The 21,551-nt window shown below is 32.3% G+C and overlaps 1 protein-coding gene across 1 annotated transcript in view; it reads right to left on the reverse strand.

Annotated features, from left to right (window-relative positions):
- Window positions 1-276: 276 nt before the first annotated feature.
- Window positions 277-21,551, reverse strand: part of Fife (regulating synaptic membrane exocytosis protein fife) — an 89,703-nt gene continuing 68,428 nt past the window's right edge. The window contains exons 12-18 of the mRNA XM_085960019.1: window positions 20,893-21,064; window positions 19,144-19,339; window positions 13,740-13,925; window positions 11,135-11,308; window positions 4,564-4,724; window positions 2,293-2,454; window positions 277-582 (exon numbers count right to left, since the gene is read on the reverse strand). Coding sequence (XP_085816145.1) covers window positions 394-582; window positions 2,293-2,454; window positions 4,564-4,724; window positions 11,135-11,308; window positions 13,740-13,925; window positions 19,144-19,339; window positions 20,893-21,064 — 1,240 coding nt within the window. The 3' untranslated portion in view covers window positions 277-393. The remainder of the gene's footprint in view (window positions 583-2,292; window positions 2,455-4,563; window positions 4,725-11,134; window positions 11,309-13,739; window positions 13,926-19,143; window positions 19,340-20,892; window positions 21,065-21,551) is intronic.

Below are 21,551 nucleotides of genomic sequence, written 5' to 3' on the forward strand. Positions count from 1 at the left end.
AAATGTGTAAGTATATTAGTTTTTAAAATAACCAGAATGAAACCTCATTCCATTTTTTTATAGTCACATAATATTAAATAAAATTGGATGGTCTATAAGACGTTATGCGACAACAACAATTATGCGTCTTATATTTAATAAAATACGACATATCCAAGTTTCTCTTCTGGCCAACTCAAATGAGAAGATGGCAGAATATAAATTCAATAGTGGCAGCCATTATTTAATATGAAAACACATCGTTTTTGTGCCTAATAATTCATACAGAACGGTTTGTTCAACTCGCTTGAAATATGCATTGAAAAATTGGCACCCTTTTGACGTACACCAGTCGGAACCACATTGGGTGGCTTCGGAATGGAAAGCTTTTTGTCGTATTACTCTTTGCACATGTCAAGGAGAATCGCTCGAGTCGATGGCTCTCTGTTGCACCGGAAAGAGGGGGTACCAGGCCGGAGTAGGGGGTTGAGCTGGAAGTCTCTCCAGAGACACCTCGCAGCCTCCAAGGGCAACGTTATGTTCCAAAGCTCCTGCCTTTTGCCACACCATTACAACGAGCGTGCGGCCGAGGACTTCAGAAGCCTGATGATAAAAACAATTCATATTTTATAGCTAACGAGTTTGGAGATAAAATAAGGGTATTTTTGAACATCTTTATAATAAATACATGACTTGGTAAATCCTTGAGTCTGAGGAGTCTGATATCCACGGGCTTGCCCTTGTGGATGTTGTCAAATATATAATAATATGAACTCACATTAACGCTAGATTTTGTGAAAATACAATTGCAAGTAAATTTACTTATTCTACCAAGAACGAAGTCAATACTTTCGCTTTCGCGTACCTGTCGAAAAAAGTGCGAAAATCGAAAAAACGTCGATACTTGTAAAAACCATACATTTTAAGGCGAAGTCTTCACTGAGCCTTTTTTAAAGAGGCACCTAGCGGAAAAATACGAAGCTTGCAATTTGAGACATTTTTTTGATAATTTACAATTTCAACTGTATTAATGAATAAATATGTATATGAAAACATTAAAAATAAAAATATTTTTTATTTTAAGTCAAAGACAAACTTACAATTGTAAAAAATGTAATAAAATGTGAATTTGTTCTATCGGTCCGCACCCTATTATTACATATATTTTATGGTCATATTTATTATTAAAATTTAGTTTATTAAGTTTTCTAAGGATCACCTAAGCGATTTTTGACAAATTCATAGTTTTAATATTTTTTATATCTATTTTAAAAAACATCGATTTTTATAAAAAATATAAATAATGTGTATAACTTGAAATCCTTTTTATTTATATTAATATTTTATTTTATTTATAAAAATAATTGATTTGATATAAATAAAAAGGATTTCAAGTTATACACATTTATATTTTTTATAAAAATCGATGTTTTTTAAAATAGATATAAAAAATATTAAAACTATGAATTTGTCAAAAATCGCTTGAGTGATGCTTAGAAAACTTAATAAACTAAATTTTAATAATAAATATGACCATAAAATATATGTAATAATAGGGTGCGGACCGATAGAACAGATTCACATTTTATTACATTTTTTACAATTATAAGTTTGTCTTTGACTTAAAATAAAAAATATTTTTATTTTTAATGTTTTCATATACATATTTATTCATTAATACAGTTGAAATTGTAAATTATCAAAAAAATGTCTCAAATTGCAAGCTTCGTATTTTTCCGCTAGGTGCCTCTTTAAAAAAGGCTCAGTGAAGACTTCGCCTTAACAGATGTTTCAAAATTGACAACCCTATATTGTGGCAACGGCGTTCAAGTTTCGTTTCATGGAAGACGGGAGCATCTTTTTTGTAAGACAGACATATATAATTAAAGAACGTACCTTCTAGAATAGATGAATAATTGTCAAATTATTATTTTATACGAGTATATGCGAAGATTCGGAATAATATACAAAAACATTAAATAATGCATGAAATTATTTCATCGTGTTTAATTTCTTACTAAAATTGGTACTAAATTGGTGCAAGATATTTAAAGCTGTTGGAGGCATAAAAAAAAACGCTAGTAAAAATGCCACAAGCCAGTCAAAAAATGCTAGATCTGTCAATAAAAATGCTAAATTGGCCACGCTGATTACAAGAACCCGATGTATTGACTTATAGGTATCTACCATTATTTGTAAAAAAAAAGTATGACCTCTATTCTGCAGATGGTCGGACATATGCTCCACACAGGAGCGAAAGTGATAAATATTATTGCTAAATTAATACAAATTAATTTTAAATTTACTATTTACCTGATATTTAAGCGTTTGGTTGAACTGTGGCTCGTTATTGTGACGGACCACTCTGGTTTTCCTTTTGAGCAGCCAACGCTCCCCGTCTCTTAGATAGCATTTGACATACGAATCGGGTAAGATGTCTCCATCATCAGGGACTAAATTTTTGGCACCCAGCACCTATTAAAAAATGAATATTAATAATCACTGTATGTACCTTGTAGAGGTTTTACCCAACTCTACAACTGCCACATCATTGTCTATGCTCATGTCTGGGGCATAGACAGTGGTGAAGCGGAAACACCAATCTGACAGTTATCTAGAAACCTCTTTCCGGTGTTGTAGTAGAGGTTACAAGATTCGCCAGTCCTTTAGCTGAATTATCAAGTTAAAAGATTCATGTAGACATTTGCGACATGATATAATATTACACCATGTCATTTGTCGTGTAATAACAAAACAAGTTAATGTGCGCCATAATATAAACGATACAAAATGCCAACGACTGTGTATTATTCAACTCTGTCCCAAACACAATATGTAACACACACAAAAGCAACATATCTGATATCAAACTAATAAACGGATTTAGTTGGGACAAAGTAATTTAACCACGAAAATCCCTTATAACCTACTCAAACAGGCAAATTGGTTTGAACAGGTGTATTGGTAATATGGGGTGGCACCCGGATGGCAGCCGCCCTTGGCAAATAGCGAACATAATACCGTCACTGTTCAGGCAAATTGGCATAACCCTCAAAATATAAAATTGTTCAGGAAGTGAAAAAAATTGTAGGCATTGGATTTACTTATTATTTTATATAATATTTATTTATTATTTTATATATATATTATTTTGTACAAATTAAGAATTTTCTTTAATTGACACACTAATGGCTTGCGTTTAGAGCAGAGGTGCCCAACTTAAATCGATTGGTAGGCCAAAAAATATATTACAGAGCTGAGGTGGTGGGACACACATATAAAAAAAATAAAACAAAGAACTTATTCAACATATTTTATTACATTATAATTAATGTGACACTTGTTTTTGTATATGTTATTGTTTGACATCTTTTTCATATTTACTGGTAATTTAGCCGACGCGCTTTGCAGTTGATTGGTCGTGTTTTCATCGAGCAACCTGCTGCGGTACTTCATTGTTACTACATTTAATTTCGAAAATAACGGTTTGTAGCGATATGTAGTCCCAAATGCTGCTGTAATGCATATTGCCAGTCGTTTAAATTTTGGAAATTTATCTTCGAGGATATATTTCTGATAAAACTCAAACTCATTCCTTTAAAACATGCACTTTAACTGCTGATTACACCTCCATGTTAAATGGAGTTAAGAATATTTGGAACATTTCCTCATACTTTTGCATAAATGCGAATCTGGTATCCAATTCTTTAATTAATTTTGTGATTTCATTAGAATATTTAAAAAAATCTTTACGGTCAGTATTAAGTATGGAGTGTGTGGAGCTAAACAGGTACTAGCACGCAGCACAACAAGCAAGTTATAATTTCACAAAATATAATATAAATGTGTTAAATTTACGATTTTGAAATTTTCCAAATTTACCAAAATGAAAAATATTTTGTTTTTCGACCATGTCCGATCCTAATAGGATCATATGGGCCTCCACAGAGTAGAGGTTTGTATTAACAGATTTTGTTTTTACGAGAAATGGATGTCAACCACTTGCTCAACCTATTAGGTCCATACCCTGACTCACACACAAATTGAAAAACAATATGTGTACTTGCCAGACCCAGGATTCGAACCTGAGACCCACGGCGTGATAGTCCAACGCTCAAGCCGCGCGACCACCGTGGGTGTATATAGAATATAGAAAGCTAAAAACTTCAATTGGGTATTGGGCCGCAATAAGTCTTCATTTGGGCCGCGGGTTGGACATGCCTGGTTTAAAGGGTTACAGCATTTGGCTGGAATATTTTTTGTCAAGTTTCAAATGGCTTAAAAAATAGTTTGGAATTATTTTGATATGAAATATTTTTTTGGGATTTCGTCAGTTCATGTAAGAGTATGCAATAAATGCATTGCCATCAAAATGTCACTTCGGTGAAAAGTGAGGGTTACGCCAATAATTGGCCTGTACAGTAACGATACAATGTATCAAGACCTCGAAGTGAAGATGGGTAGGCCATATAGTTAGATGCATCACATCATTCAGTAATACCTACCCAAAAGATATCAAGGATAATAAAGGCGGCATTGATGATTTAGTTAAGAAATAATATGTAATAAGAAGAAAAAAATTACTTCAAGTTCTAGTTGCCCTTTCGTCATATGCAATGCGAGACGCAAATGAGCTCGAGATATAGGAATACGTCCCCGAGGTGCCAGTTGGAATGGTCCTAGCTCTGGGGGGCTCTCATCTCCCGAAATCCCTTGTCCATAATCACCCCGTATGCTGCTTGATCCTGGAAAGTAAACATTCATTCAAAACCAAGTCTCCCAATATAACAAAGTACATTTTTCTGTCTAAAGTAAAGCATGTGTTTTATTATACTAATAACTTTTATAATTATTGTCATGCAGCTTTGATCCTGGCTAGAATTGAAACTGGTCAGACTTTCACTTTTTATGAAATGAAATCAACATCCTACTCAAATCTCGTGATTCTACGAGGATAAACGGAAGTACCCAACATGATTCTAAATATGAATATGAAACATTGCACATATTATAATGTTGAATTTAATGACAATAACTAAAACCAAGAAAGCACTAAGATTGTGAAAATTCACAGTATGGATACTATAATACCGTGTTTGGTATTTTTAGAAAATACTAATATGAAATACATTTGGTCGAAACCCTCATTTCGATTGACAAATTGAAAAAAAGATATTAAGCCAAATATAAGTGTCATCTGTCAGCAATTGCAGAAAACGGCAATTTTTTACGAGTGTTGAAAGTAAATAGGATTTGTTTGAGATACGATATTTATTTTAAAATAATGACATAACAATTGGATCACTCAAAGATTCCTCATGTGAGTGATCTCTTCTACTGAATAATTAAAAAAAGATGATACTTAAATGGTATGCTATAGATCCAAACATAATATATACAAAAACAATATGTAAATTTGGCCGGCACGGCTTTTGAACCCGCACCACTCTGATTCTGAAGCAAAAATTAAATTTAACCATTCGAGCATGGCAGTAACACATAGTTGGTGATTTCTAGACTTTTTTCATTTCTCGAGATTCGAGAATAATTCTCAAAATCAAGAAGATCTATTTTCTTGAAAATTCGAGATTGGTTTTTTGATTTCTCGAGAATTTCCTAGATTCTTGAGAAATTTAAAAAAATCCGTTCACAAGATTAATTTGTAAAAAAATCATAAAATCTTTTCAGATTTAAAATCTAGAGCTTTTTTCAGCTAAAAAAAATTAGCGCAGGAATTTCTAAAGTTCTTGTGGCCAATATAAGCGAGATTACAAAATTTCTCGGGCATCCTTACCTAATGATAATTTATCGATTTCTTAAGAATTTCATTGATGATTTGTCGAGAATTTTGAGAATTAATTTTTCGAGATTGGCCTTTTCTCATTATTATTCGATATTTCCCGAGACGAGATTCCTCGATCACAATTTCTCGTGCGACAGTAAGAATTTATTATCAAATACTTGTATCCAATTCTCTAATTTAGTCTTAGTTGAATATAATTCTCATTAAATTAAATTAAATTTAATAAATGCTACTTATTGTTTTCTAAATTCGTATGAATTACTGCTTCGGACAAGTGCTGATTGATGAAAACTCTATTCGCCCTGAACGCTTTCATGCACATTTGTGAATCTTTCTAAAGTCTTCAGTCATTTTTTCTTCGTATACATTACATGGATCCATAATAATATATGATGATCTTTAAATTTTGGCGGAATATTCATAAAATTTGTATATATATATATATATATACATGCTATGTAAACCGTGCTAATAAAAGAAAAACATTTTTAATTTCATACATTTCTTAATTCGAAGCAAAGCCCACTATAATCAGGACGTAAACATCGATGGTAGTGCTAGTTAATGCCCACACTTCACATGCAATATGGTAAGCAAAATGATGATTGTTGCATATTGAAATAAATCATAATAATTTGATTGAAATTTAATATGAAATCGAAAACTTTCAGCCATTGCGAACAGGTTAACTACTGCATTGCATTCGAAGATAACCAATAACTTGCACTACCATCATTGCTTGCAATTCAGTGCGACGGCCTAAATATAATCGGCTTTGATTCATAGGCATTATTCACTTTAAGATTGAGATATTGTCTATAATAGCATGACATTAATTTTTATTTAATGACGTAAAATATGTCGCTGGTAACATTTCGATATGACGCTGAAGTAGCACTTGCAATGGGATGTGATACACTATGTAGTATTTCATTCCAGGTTATGACGATGAGCTTTTGCGTTGCATGATTATTTCAAACACAATATGAGATCCGTACACAGATGATCGGTAAATAAATAATTGTCAAGACGCCGCCATGAGATGGTCCGACAAAGATGGAACAGAGCTTGCAGGTTTGGAGGAGGCAGGTTATTTTCACAGAGGATACAGTAGGGCCAATGCAAGTCGAGTGACAAAATACGTATGACAATAATAAAATACACTAATGACAATCATACTACATAGTGATTTGTTCAAATACTTGGGGAGATAATCTTACCACCGGGCTAGAGATCCGCAGCTAAGAAGAGAAACAATTGAGAGAAAGAATAAGATATATACTTATAGGTGCACACATTATAAATACTTTTCTACTACTGGGAGATTGTACAAGTCTGTAGTGTGAAGTACTACGAAGTGTGTTCTGAAGAATAATATTATGTATGCTTGAAACAGCTTTGAGGTTTGTTTACACGGGCTTAGTACTATTCATTAGTATCACTAACAGGCCGAAGACTAATAAGTATTACTGCAATTAGTATGTTTACGCGTGTCGGTATCAATGCAAGTGTTTATGATTAAAACGAAAATCTCGTGTAAACAAGCCATTATTATGACTAATCTTACAAGGTATTAGTTTAGTGATCGATTATAAATATTGCGTTTCAACAATTAATTTAATCCCAAATAATATTTCTAAAGTTTGCTTTATAAATATTTGTATTATCAGGGCCGAATTTATCGGTATGGTGAGTACACGCAGGAATAATACTACGTTTTGACGAAAAACTAACTGTACCGCATAACCAGTAATATTCAATAATTTCAGCAGGCGATACAACAGTCGCGATAGAAACTATAAGAACATCAACCCCGTCGACATCTTGTGTACGGAAAAAAATTCACCTGTGCATATTAATCCGACCTGAGCTACCAACCACACCCCAGGGCAATTTAGTTGCGTTTAGAAAATTTGCGGTGTCATACTGATTTTTCAATTTACAATTTTACATATTTACAATTTACAATTTTATTATGTCTCGCCTTTGTGCCTTCCTCTTCTTTAGGAACATTTATTTCAAAATCTTTATAATTAGTTAAAGTACGCATGGGTGCATACTGACCTCAGTATAGGGTAACAGCTTCTAAAACATTCTCAGTCATAAAAATTGCTGATGCTTTACAACAAACGTAGGGTCCAGCTAAAACCAGATGTAATTTAGAGGGACCATTAATTTCAATGTGAATGATATTAATGATTTACTTATTACACAATGTGCAAAAATAGTCGTTCTATATATCTTTAATTTTCTCTAAATCATTAATTTTCTCTAAATCATTAATTTGAAGAAAAAAAAACACCACGAAAAGATTACATAGTATGATCTTCCAAGTATAATACTCAGGTATTTCGACATAATAATGCTTTGAAATATATTGAAGTATGTTGACTTACAAAAGAATAAACATTTTTTAAACTTTTTGTTAAATTTATTACATTTAAAAAATTACAAAAAAAAATATTATATTATAATTATTTAAAAATGTCTTTTCGTATCGTTTACAATTTGTATGTGATTAATTTAATTTTGTTATAAGTCCTCGATGACAGAAGCGTGACGTACCCGTTAGTAAGTCTAGGGTTTCGGGTTCGAATCCCGAGTATGGCAAAGTTCACATTTTGTTTTTCAACGTTGAACATGTCGCACGGACATATATGAAAATTTCTCGTAACAAATCTGTCACGTGATCTACGGAAAGATCCACACCGGATTATAGAGCCAAGGAAAAATAATGTATCTTTTATAGGGAGCCCAATTATTGGTAATGCGATTAGGCCCCCTGCCAGTTAAATTCGCCAAGTGTAAGACGTGCTTAATTAGTTATGTGTCCTAATCTTTAATTGTAATCTTTAAATAATAGAGAAATGTCAATAATATTGTTGTGTTTGTGGTGCATTGTAGATAATATTTTAAAAGTACTTAATAGAAACTCATGACTTATTTTTTTATACTTATTGAAAATGAAATTTAAAGGAAATATATTTTTTTTGATTTGAAACATTACCTTCACAGCAGACGTAGTTGTTGTCACTTGAATAAATAATTTGTCATGCACAAATGATAATAATAAAGATATTTTTCATCTATTGCATGCAATTATGTTATTCGTGGGGAAATGTAAAAAATATAATATTTCTACACTATACTGTCTCTAATAATATATTAAATTATATTATTAAGTAGGGAAAAATATTTATTCCACCTCTTTGGATATAGTTTTTTGAATAAAATAAAATATATTCATGGATACAACTAAATTAGTATGTGGAAGAAGAAGTTTTAAATCATATAACAATAATTTTAAATCTGTTGTGATAAATTTTAATAATAATTACATACGACAAATTCTACAAATGTTGTAAATTTCAACGATGTGTAAAATTAAAAATAAATCATTTTGCTATGCCTTCCATTGTCACATTAAAACCAATAATATTCTTAAAGTAGTAGTAGTAAGTAGTATACATGCAATAGTTTAAAAATATTTATATTCTATTCAGTTAAAAACAGTTTTTTTTAACTGAACAGACTTAAAATTACATAATATTAATTTTAAGATAGTTAATCGTCAGTGTACATGCAATACCGCGAAAGAGCTTAGTTGTTTTTTTTAATATTATGTTTTATTGGTGCAATAGTTTTATGGTTGATGAAGCTTGAAAAACCATTATTATTATGAACCATATAAACCATATTATTCGAATTACACGAAATGCAAAAGCATACCTGTGTAGTCAAGAGGATTGTTGTCTCTACTAAACATTTTAATAAATGGATTCACATTCCTGCATTTACTTTGACGAAAATAATGTAATGTAATGCCGGGTACTCATTAGCGACTCGTAACTGTAACCGTTCCTGCGGGTCTATTCTATACACAAGCCTGCCTTTTGTCCGCTACGGGAGCTAAATAGGGTAGGAAAGTATCGAATTATTTACACTTATTGTAACAATTATAATATTTTAGTTATAATTATTACAATGAATACTATGTTTTAACAGCACCTCTCATGGCTGTGATAAATTTTGGACCGAGATAGACAGTTTTGACAGTTCAGACGGCTAACTTATCAATTATCAGATATCAATTCTAGATGCGAAAGAATTATTTATTAGGCTTGCGAACTAATTATTTGGAGTCATTACAAGTTACTGTATCTGCAACGGTCACAGTTGCGGCTCGCTAATGAGTACCCGGCTTAAGAAATATTATTAATTTATAAATTTCAACGAAAGGCATATAATTGTACAATACAATACTAAGTATATAGACAGATATAGGCATTATTATAGAGGGTTAATATATTAAGTTAGAGGGCATATTTTTATAATAGTATGTGCGTTGGATACCAATATATAATTAATAGTGCTTGCCACATCAACTAATTTTGACCCGGGTTGGAGTTAAAAAGCGAAGGATGGATTGGGTTAAAGGTTAGGTTACAAATAATATTTATTAAGATACTATAACAAATTTCCCATTTATCATTCTAATTTTATCAAAATCGCTAATTAATGGCAAATATTTAGTGATCATATTATGGCCATTTGAGGCGCATATCTATCTCTCATTATTATGTAATAATTTTATCAAAATCCGTAAAAAGCACACAATTATAAGTAATGTGACAATAAGTAAAGTTTTAAAAATAAATATAACATAATAATGTATCAGTAAATTAAAAAAAAACTAATCACGGAAAAATTATCGCGCGTTAAAATATTTCATTTACGTTATGTTTATATTTTTCAAAGATGAATAGAAAACACATCACTGGTTTTTAATTTAGAAAAAGACACTCCGACCGTATTATTAATTAATAATTTCAACATATTATTATTTCATAGTGCGCCGGTCAATAAATAGCGGGTCAGAATCGGTTAGACATCTCACTCGATTACAAGTTTCCGAAGACACATTGCACCGAATTACCGTTATATTTATTATATTGCATCGATGATTGTACCCTTGTAGTTATTTGAAACAGTAAATAAATTCTTGCCTCATGCATCATCACTAACAACCACTTTCATCTGCAATAACTATCCTTGAACCAGAATACTACAAATTTATGTGATCTATATTGGTTTTATTCGATGACTAAAAGTTATTGAGTCTATCCACGTGGTAAATATTATTCGAGTACCTACGAGAATTATATAATTACGACTATTCTTGAAAGTTAAACTTTTTAGCATTTTTACGTAGATAAAATTTTTCTTTTTGACAAAAAATATTATAATATATATATATATAATTATGCAATTATTTACAAAAAATATTGTATTGATTGCTGGGAATACTAACTAATAGCAAGGATTAGATAGAATAAGCAGAATAATACTAACGTCGCGACTGCTGCTTGCCCGAAAGACTCATGGTTCGTCCAAGTTCTCCTCGAACTTGCTTCAGGTTCCTGAGGATCTCGTCAGGGTCTCTAGGCCTCGCCACTGAAGACCTACGTCTCTCTGGTCTGTACACAATCGGAGCTGGAATCTCCATTTCTCCGCTACCTGCTGCTTCTAAAAAAGGAAACCTGAATATATTCTTGAACGTTTTTATCCTTGAGGAAACTTGGGAGTCTCTCCAAATGGAAGCTCCAAATGGCTGTCTGAATGAGGTAGGCTCAAGCTAGAATGTAAAAGGCACTAAAACTTTTGAAGGAATTTTTGTTGAAAAGAAGTTGAAGGAATTATGAGACATGCCAGTATACTATTTACAGAGCAATTAGAGTATACGTTTTATAACTTTGCACTTTTTACTACACTGATACGCCTCTTTACCTGATTACCTCGCATAAAATTGGCTCACATGATATTTACTTGTATTAATAGGTATAAGTAGTAATAAATAAATAAATAGATAATAATATATAAGTAAAAAAATTTTTTTTAGTACATATTACACCATTTTCATTCTTGAGCCGGAGTGCAAAGTTATGAAGCGTAATATATAGTATTCGTTCAGTTGTCAATTTTTTTTAAAAGTCTTGTCAAATGAAAATCAAAAGCGTATGTCGAACTATTAAAGAAATAAAAGTAATAATCTACGTAGGTACTCGTTCCTGATACTGTATATCAGTGGCCTCCAACTGGTGGTCCGCGAAAGCTTTTATCCGACTATACCACTATACGATTTGCATATTTCCACTAGATATTGTTGCCAATATAGATACTGAATTTTTGAAATCCAAGAAATCTACTGATATCTGGGTGTTTTACATACTTATATCTATTTATATTAGTTTTTATTTCTGACTGATACTGGTCCGCGAAATATTTCTCCAATGTTTGCCGGGCCGCGGGTGTTGAAAGGTTGAATAACACTGCTGTATATTATAACAAGGCCATCTATATTCGGACCGCGGCACTAAATAGCAAATTTCGATGGTAGTACTAGTAAGTTATTGGTTCGCTTCAAATGCATTACGGAGAATGAACTGCAAATGAATAAAGTAAATGAACATTTTCAATTGCATATTTCGTTTAAATTAATTAAAGTATTACTATTCTTTTTTAATATGAAACAATCATCATGTTCTACAAACAATTTTACCATATTGCTGCATTCGAAAAATAAGCAATAACTAGCAGTTTCGTGCCACGGCGTGATAATTGTAGTATATCTTTGTATTTTACAACATTTTTATTAGCTCGTATTCTTATTAGACCGGTCGTAGTTTATCCAGTACAAATCTTGCAATCAATTTTTAACTAACTTCCCGACTAGCTAGACATTTGAAACTTTTAGGATATATCAGAACACAATTCCAATGCATTCTTTTAATACTTTTAGCCATCTTTAAGTAGAATTGAATTCATTTTCAGTGAATTCTGTTTTGTATGAAAAGTTATTTCGGAAGAAATCCGTAATCCAATCCACTATTGTTGGTTGCTCAGTGGGTGGTCCTAGCAACTAAATTATTAATAAATACGTGCGTTACTATGGAAATCAAAATGACATTTCAGTATTCTATATTATTTGTTTGTTTGTTTTTTATTTACTTCATATCAAGTACAAGTTTTAGCATATTGAGTATAACAATTCAACAGAAAATTTAAAAACGTTGTACATAAAAAGTTCTTTTTATCTTGTAATTATTTTTTTTAACTCTACTGCCGGCGCTCCATTGGCACGCAAGTCAGACGATTTACAGTCCTCGGACTTTTTTTTCACGTGGATCAGCCCAGATCTGCGGACTTTTTATTCCGCAGACCAGGCTCGTTGGATTTCAAACATGTTTGATATTTTACTCTCCGAGTTGCCAGACTTCGTCCGTCGATCTCTATGCAAATTCGATTTGACATTAATACGCGATAATTTGGACCGAAAAAAATCTGGGTAATTGTTTTAAACATTTTCATTGTATAATTTAACAAAATTAACAATTTACGCATTAGAAAATGATAGATTTATCAATTTTTTTTTTTAATTGTATTTACGAAATTCATAAAATAAAACGTAAAACTTGTGTTGTTTTCATTGCTATATTATTTTATGCAAGTCAACATATAAATAACACAAACTTATAGGATTATCGGAAGAAATTCCAATAATCGCAACTTTTGACTTTTGACAGCTCGACTTTTTTATTCGTTCGTTGATCAGTAGCAGAGCATAGACAAATCGGACGATTTATTGTCTTCGGACTTTTGGCTCGCCGGTGGAGCGCTGGCTTACTGTGAAATAGTAGTGTAGTAAGTAACGGAAGTGATACAAACACAAATATACAGGCTTTCAGAAAATCACAAATATAATGAGGCGTCACCGGAGCCCCCGGATGAAATGCCAGCGCCTTACGCTACAGGTATATACGAGTAATACTATTATAATATAGTGGCTTAGTAGCTTATTATCCTAGTGATTATTGCCTTTTGTTTACTAGTTGTTTACCACCACACAGAAGGCAGTCTTTATCACTGGTCAAGTAAAATAATATTGACAATATAGAACCTTTATCTTGCTGTTGCTGGAATGAAGACCGTCTGGAGCCAGGTAGAGATCTTGAAAAGTCTTTTCCCAGTTGGTAGACTTCTACTTCCAATGTTTCTGATTGCGAAGAACCTCTTCTAGACCCTGCTACCCAAGCATGGTCAGGATGGAGAAGGGAAGTACCGTCACCTATTGAGTCAACGTCATCTGAAAAAATAAAAAAAGAGGGATGAGAAACCATATGTAGTTTTATCAGTATCCACTTCTTGGCAAATGATACATGAGAGTATCTTCGCAGATTTTGTTTGCTATTTATAGTTTATATTATATTATAGTTTATCGGCCTGTCGATCCAACGGATTTGAAACCGCAATTTAGTCATTATGAGTTTTATGTTTCTTGGGCATATATTTTATTTTGCGATTTTTATTTATTTAAAAAATATATATCACATATATTTACAGTGCCAAAGAACCATAAATTTTCAATATCAATGTTAATGTCCATAATATTTCTAAATAAAATTAGTTATTATGAGTAAATAATTAATAAGGTATACTATGTAATATCTCAAAGTAAATTTGTCTCTTCCGATTTGTCCAAAAATAATGATTTTACATCTTAATTATCAACTATTTCCTATTTTGAGTCTATTAACAATAGCCACACAAAGGTAAAAGTAAATAGTGCGTTTTCTGAGAGTTTCCGAACCGAGAAAGGAGTTCGTCAGGGATGTGTTTTATCTCCCCAGTTATTCAATATATATGGAGAGCATAATTCGAGGGTATACTTGCAGAACGCATTAAGTGCGTTTTTGCTATTTTTCTGTTTTAAATGCCAAAATTCTTAGAATTTTACGCTCTACGTTCTGGTAAAACGCACTTAGTCATAGGATACACTGGTGAGAAAATAGAAACTGCATTAAGTCATATTGTTATTTTTTTATACTGACAGAAAGCATGATATGACCTACAATGCGTTCTGTGTGTACAAAATACAGGACTTGTAACATGGCATATGCATTAAGTGTGACGTAATGCATTCTGTCAGTACACATTTTGTCACCATAGGGCATAGGCCATACCTTTGCAATTTTTATTCATCTGTCATTAGTGATTAGTGAAATAATACATTGAACAATTTGAAGAATTTATTAGAATGCCTTCGTCTCAAAGAGCAAAACATATATTAAAGATGTGTTGGAGTTGTTCTTATGATCGCAAAAAAGATTACATTCTAAAAAATGTTGAGATTAAAATTCCCGTTTATAGAAAACCAAGGAATGAAAAAAGGAAATCCAGACAAAACTAAAGAGTTCTTATTTCTTTTTGAAGAGTGGACAAAAAGTCAGAGCTTGGAATTTTTTTTGAGTACATTACACATTTCAAATAGATCAGTAATTCAAGCATTTAAAGAACAAGAGGACGTGGGAGGACAGGTTACGTTACACGATCGTAGAGGTAAACATCCCCTATTCAGAAAACAAGCAATGGGAATTTAATCCATCATTTAATCATCCAGGTATAAAGTATCACATAGAATCCTTCCCGTTTATGGACACTACATGAGAAAAGACTCTACAAGGAAATATTTAGACAGTAAATTAACAATTTGCAAAATGTATAGCCTATGTAAAGACAGAAAAAGTGACATATATCACCAGTGACACAGATAACCTATCTCAGAGTGTTCTGAAAAAATTATAATTTATTGTTTTTCAAACCAAAAAAGGACCAGTGCACATTTTATAATAAATACAAAGTAAGTTGCCCCGAAGACAAAATCATAATGGAAGAGGATTTTCAGAGTCATTTGAAAAGGAAAAATGAATGTCATTCTGAAAAAGAAAAAGATAAGGATATGTCCAATAATGATTCCTCATTCATTACTGTAACATACGATCTTCAGAGTGTGTTACATATACCATCTACAAAGGTTTCACTGCTCTATTATAAATGAAAATGAAATATGTTTAACTAAACTATTTACGAAGGTCCAAAGCCGAATAAAGGATTTTGTTTGGCTTGGACCGAAATAAATCGAAAGCGAGGGAGTTGCGAAATATGAAGTTGTCTCATGTGGTATCTCAAGCAGCTTCCATCGAGTGTAACTGAAATATCTCTCTTCTCCGATACATGCGGAGGCCATAATAGAAATTTGCTAAAGTATCTGCTCTTTTCATGAATCTTGTTCAAGTGACACATTTGAAAGTGATGGAGCAAAAATTTTTGGAAAGTGGGCATTCCTATATGGAATGCGATTCTATGCATAGTGCCATGGAAAATAGGCAAAAATATGCGTTGATTTATTGTGCCAATGACTGGTTGAATGTTTTTAGAATATCTCGTTTTATTTAAGCAAACGAGCTAAAATATCACAGAACAGATAATAAATAGAATACCGATAGGCTATATTTAAAACGCCGCATGTTGAAGCAGGCTTTTGAATGTGTGAGTGTCCTACGAAAATGAAGCACACATTATGCACGTGCAATAGTGCATTACACGTGCATTATGCACGTGTAATACACCAACATTAAATGAGCGTAAATGCATAAACCGAGAGCAGTTTTCAGTATTTTACGTAAAACGTATTCTTGAGACGTGTGTAAGTTTAACACGGATTCTTCCTTACTCGAGTCGGTTATCTGCTATCGCCTTACCCGTTATGAATTTCAGTTCCTATTATTTCTGAGTTCCCTATAAAATATACTGACTTTTATGACCTCAAATTTTTATCGAATCAGTTAATAAAAGACAAAAACTTAAACATTCGTGGAGAAAAGATAACTTGGCTAAAAATTAAATATCTTAAATATGAAAAGGAAAAACCATGTACCATTCAATATAAATATAATTTTAGTGATGCGTACGAAGCAATAAACGTTTTAAAAATTAGAAATGCTTCGCGTATCAACCAATTTTGTTTTGTAGAAATTGAAAACATTCCACAATTATATAAAAAATAATACTGATACTAATCTAATTGTTTTCGTGTTTTGGTGTAAAGTGCAAGGAAATGCAAAGCATGTCAATCAGAATTAAAACTAGTCTTAATATGTGTCATACTATCCAATCTACATACTCTTCAGAGAAATATTATTGTAGTTTATGGTGATTAATTTAATTTAAAAAAAAATCTGTTTAAAAATTATTGTGATTTATTATTATTTTCTTTGTATTTTTTCTATATTTTTCTAATTTGAAATAAACAATGTTTAACATAAATGATATTATTTTCATTCAAAATATTATTTTAATTTATATTATACCAATCTAATAATTAACATGAAAATTATAACAATATTGCATTGTTATCATTTATCTAATAATACGTCGAAGTTAGCGAATAGTTACTGACAGAATGCATTATGTCAGCGGTCACATTACAATTACATTTAAAAAAAAAATATCCATACAACTTATCAACATCAAATCTTATGTTTTGTATGCCAAAAATGTTATTCTTTACAATGTAGAAAAAAAAAATATATAAATCATAAAACATTCTAGGTGGGAGAAAGCTTTGAAAAAAAATTAAAGCTCTTAATGCGATTATCTCAGAACTCAGAATGACTTAATGCTTTCTGTCAGTATACCCTCGAATAATGCGAAGAGCCTTAGATCATTGGCAAGGCGGAATAACAATTGGTGGCCAGAAAATAAATAACTTAAGATTCGCAGATGATACCACACTAATCGCTGCTGATGAAAGAGAACTCACGGAGCTGCTACACCGGGTAGAAGAAGAGAGTCGCAAAACGGCCTCCTATTAATAAATATGAATAAGACCAAATCAATGGTTGTTGATCGGGCCAACCTTCTACCAACACCAAATACACTCCAAAACCTCGAAACAGTCGACGAGTTTGTATATCTTGGATCGACCATTAGTGGAAAGGGCGGATGCGAAAAGGAAATAAAAAGGCAAACATAGATTGCAAAGAATGCGATGACACGCCTTACTACTATATGGAAGGATCGGGGAATTTCGATTGCCGCAAAAATGATGCTTGTGCAAACATCAGTGTTCTCGATATTTCCATACGGAGTCAAGTCGTGGACCCTGAAGGCAAGAGAACGGAAGGCAATTGATGCCTTTGAGATGTGGCGTTGGCACCGAATGCTTCGTATTTCTTGGACGGAGCACAAGACGAACCAGTCAATCATCCAGAGACTGAAGATAAAGGAACGGCTCTCGACGATATGTCTGAGAAGAATTCTGCAGTTTTTTGGACATATTATCAGGTGCGGACCGGACAACCTGGAGAGACTGGTAGTTTTGGGTAGCCTCCAGGGAAGGCGAAGCAGAGGAAGAGCGTCTGCGCGATGGAGCGACCAAGTGAAAGAGCTGACTGGGGGCACCATCCATTCTGCCCCGAGAGAAGCGGAAGATCGAGAAGGATGGAAAGTTTTGGTCGATCAAAGGATGGCGAAATTTAAATGTGGTCACGATCCTCAGCCATGAGTGCACGACCAAGAAGAAGAATAACAGAAACCTTAACTGACATTCTACAGTAGCGTTTTCCAAAAAATGGTGTTGGGAGGTAAGTGGATGAGTATCCAGTGTACAGACAATAATCGAAAATTGCATCGTACCTACAACCACATAATTTTTTTTTTAATATTCCTGAAGTAAAATAGCGCCGCAAGCGACTTTTTTCACTATTAGAGCTAATTTATGATGTGTCAGTCCTCCCTTGTGGGGGCCATGAAAGTTGTAAGTCTATATTATTAAGGTCTAAAATGTAATTTTTTTTTTGGACTTGAGATACACGTATATAACATTAACTGATAGTCAACATCGATCATTGTCAATGAATTGATGCTAATGCCACTAGTTTTACAACTTTAATAATGGTTGTTGTAGGTAAATCGTAAAACACGATTGTTTTTGTTGTTTAATTTAATAAAACGCAATTTTTTTGTGTGCTTATTCCACTTTTAATCAATAAATTAGGACCAGTTTCGTCCGCCTCAGAGGGACATTTTAACTGTTAAAAATTTCCCTCTGAGGCGGACAAAACCGGTCCTAATTTATTGATTAAAAGTGGAATAAGTACTACAAAAAAATGCGTTTTATTAAATTAAACAACATTACAATACAGTTCCACCATGAATTGACAGTTAAAAAAATAAAAAAAAAGATTGTTTTTGTTCATTAATATTCTTTACTGGCGCCAAGATGGTAATCATCTAGATGTTTTGTCGTTCACTGCCAAGTTTGTTTATGCCTTTTGCCTATGGGTTGATGACATACTGATAAGAATATTAAAAATATTTTTGGAAATATCTACAAAAATATAAATAACTAAATCCAAATCATACATACAGATTGTTTTAAACAAACAGAAAACAATAAAATGGGCCAACGTAAAAAAGACGTGTATTTACAGTGTACGATCATTAACTAATTGAGTATATACCGGAGATAGAACGTTGCCCTGCGAAATCTCCTCGTCTTGGAATAGCAGATGGTCCACTGATAGATCCTCTGGGCGAGACTGACGGGGATTTACCGCCCATGCACATGCCCATTACTCCGGCTGCTCTAATGCCTCGAGGGTCATCCAGCCAGTACCACACGGCACGGTCGTCCAGGAATGCCTTTTCTAAGTCGATCTGAAACAATGAGCTTGTACCATAAGTAGAGGGAAGGATTACATTCGATGACGATTTCAATATTGTTTCAAATTTATTATTCCATATTCGAGCTTCGATATTGGGACTGTACCTAAATATGATTTGATATGAATAAAAAGGATTTCAAGTTATACACATTTACATTTTTATTAAAATCGATGTTTTTTAAAATGAATATAAAAAATATTAAAACTATGAATTAGTCAAAAATGTCGACAGCAAAAATAAAAAACTTAATAAACTAAATTTAATAATAAATATGACTATAAAAAAATATGGAATAATAACTTCGAAACCTGTACCAACTTCACATTTTTCTTAAATTGTAGGTTATCTTTGACTTAAAATAAAAAATATTTTTCATTTTAATGTTTTCAGATACATATTTATTAATTAATACAGTGTTGAAATTGTAAATTATCAAAAAAATGTCTCAAATTGCAAGCTTCGTATTTTTCTGCTAGATGCCTCTTTAAAAAAGGCTCAGTAAGTGCTTCACCTTAATGAATGTTTCGTTATAATGTAAGTTTGATATATTTTGACATGCGAGCTTTTGTGATTTTTTATCAAAATTTTGATGACATTGTACAAACATTTTTTTTAACACTAATACAAGACGTTTCAATATCAGTACAGCATTGGCATGTAAACGTGATTGTTCATCTAAATCAAGCTCCAGGTTTTATGTTGGCAATATTTGCACGTTACATATTTTATGCAAATTGATTGAGTGAATCTAAATGTGTGTTAAAGTCTTACGTTTTTTGAAACATATGAGATAAAGAGATAATATGTGTGTAGATAATGTGAAGTTTACAACAGATGAAACTGTAATTCTATATAGTTCCGAGCTAATATAATCAGTAGCTAAAGTTTTTTTAGCTTTACTTGCAACTTAATTGATAAAAATAATCATTAACATAACGTTACTTTTATTATTGCTTAATTTAATTTAACTTAACTAATTTTACTTGTAAAAATTTACATTGAAAAACTACCTATAAAATCATAAAATGTTTGAAGTCAATTATTTCGAAAAGTAAATCGACGAGTCGCACTTATTTACACTTTCATCTGAAAACCGACCATGAGGCATATATAGATGAAGGTTTCGGAAATAAAACTACAATAAGTTGGTATCAATAATGTAACATAATATGAGTTGTGCAAGTTTTATAAATATTGGTCAAGTAGTTTTTGAGTTATAATGAAACAAACGGAAGCGGATATTGACAGACAGTACAATTCTATTTAGTAGGTTGTAGGTAGCAAAATAGAGATACCGATGTAAATATAACGTTAATTTTTATTGAATTTGTTTTTGAAATAATAAATGTATTTTTGAATTACAAAAATATGTATTATTTCTTTGTTTTTAAATCAATTAAAACATTTTAATATAGATAATTTTTAGTAAATTATATTTTAAAAGTCTCTTAATTCCGTTACCTACCTATTACATTTACCTAGTATTTGCTTGATTTACCTAGTGTATTATATATTAAATATATTAAAGAATCTTGCAAAATTACCGTGCATTCTCCCAAGAATACTGGCTCCGACTGAGGACATAGATCCCAGAGGGTGACTTGCAGACTGCGCCCGGCCAGTTCAGCGCCGGAAACTCCCGGAAAAGTGAGGGTCGCATTCCAGATTGGTCCCTGAGATGCTGGTGCAATTGCCGTTTGCATCACACCGTCATCCCTGTAAACATTCAAAAACTTGGTAGAAACTAAAACTCACGTTCTATAGTTTTTTATTACGAATTGGATACAATCCATCTGCAGTGTTCTTTAGTTACAACTAGTTAAAATTTTTATTGTGTGGAAGAATATTAAATTTGTAAACAATAAAATCACAGAAGTTTTTTCAATTTTTCACGTTTTTAATGATAAAATCAAACGGAACAAGTGAAAAAGTTAGTCATTTGTTTCAAAACAAAATAAAAATAATGGCGCCTGTACACGTGCATGGATTTACTGTCGGTAATAGTGCTTATTTTAAAATATCGTGACAATAACTAACTGTTTACACGTAAAAGTGCTAACTGTCTCTCCAATCCCATTCTTCAAGAGTAAGCGATACATTTTATAGTACTATTTTGACAAGACGTATAAAAAATCGCTTAACCTCAAAATGAGTAGTTTGTTTTTTTACCGGCAGGTTCGCCATTAACGTTCTACTGCGCAGG

The sequence above is a fragment of the Rhyacophila brunnea genome, unplaced genomic scaffold (assembly GCF_057557595.1).
Source record: "Rhyacophila brunnea isolate RB1 unplaced genomic scaffold, BYU_Rbru_1.0 scaffold_9, whole genome shotgun sequence".
NCBI lineage: Eukaryota > Metazoa > Arthropoda > Insecta > Trichoptera > Rhyacophilidae > Rhyacophila > Rhyacophila brunnea.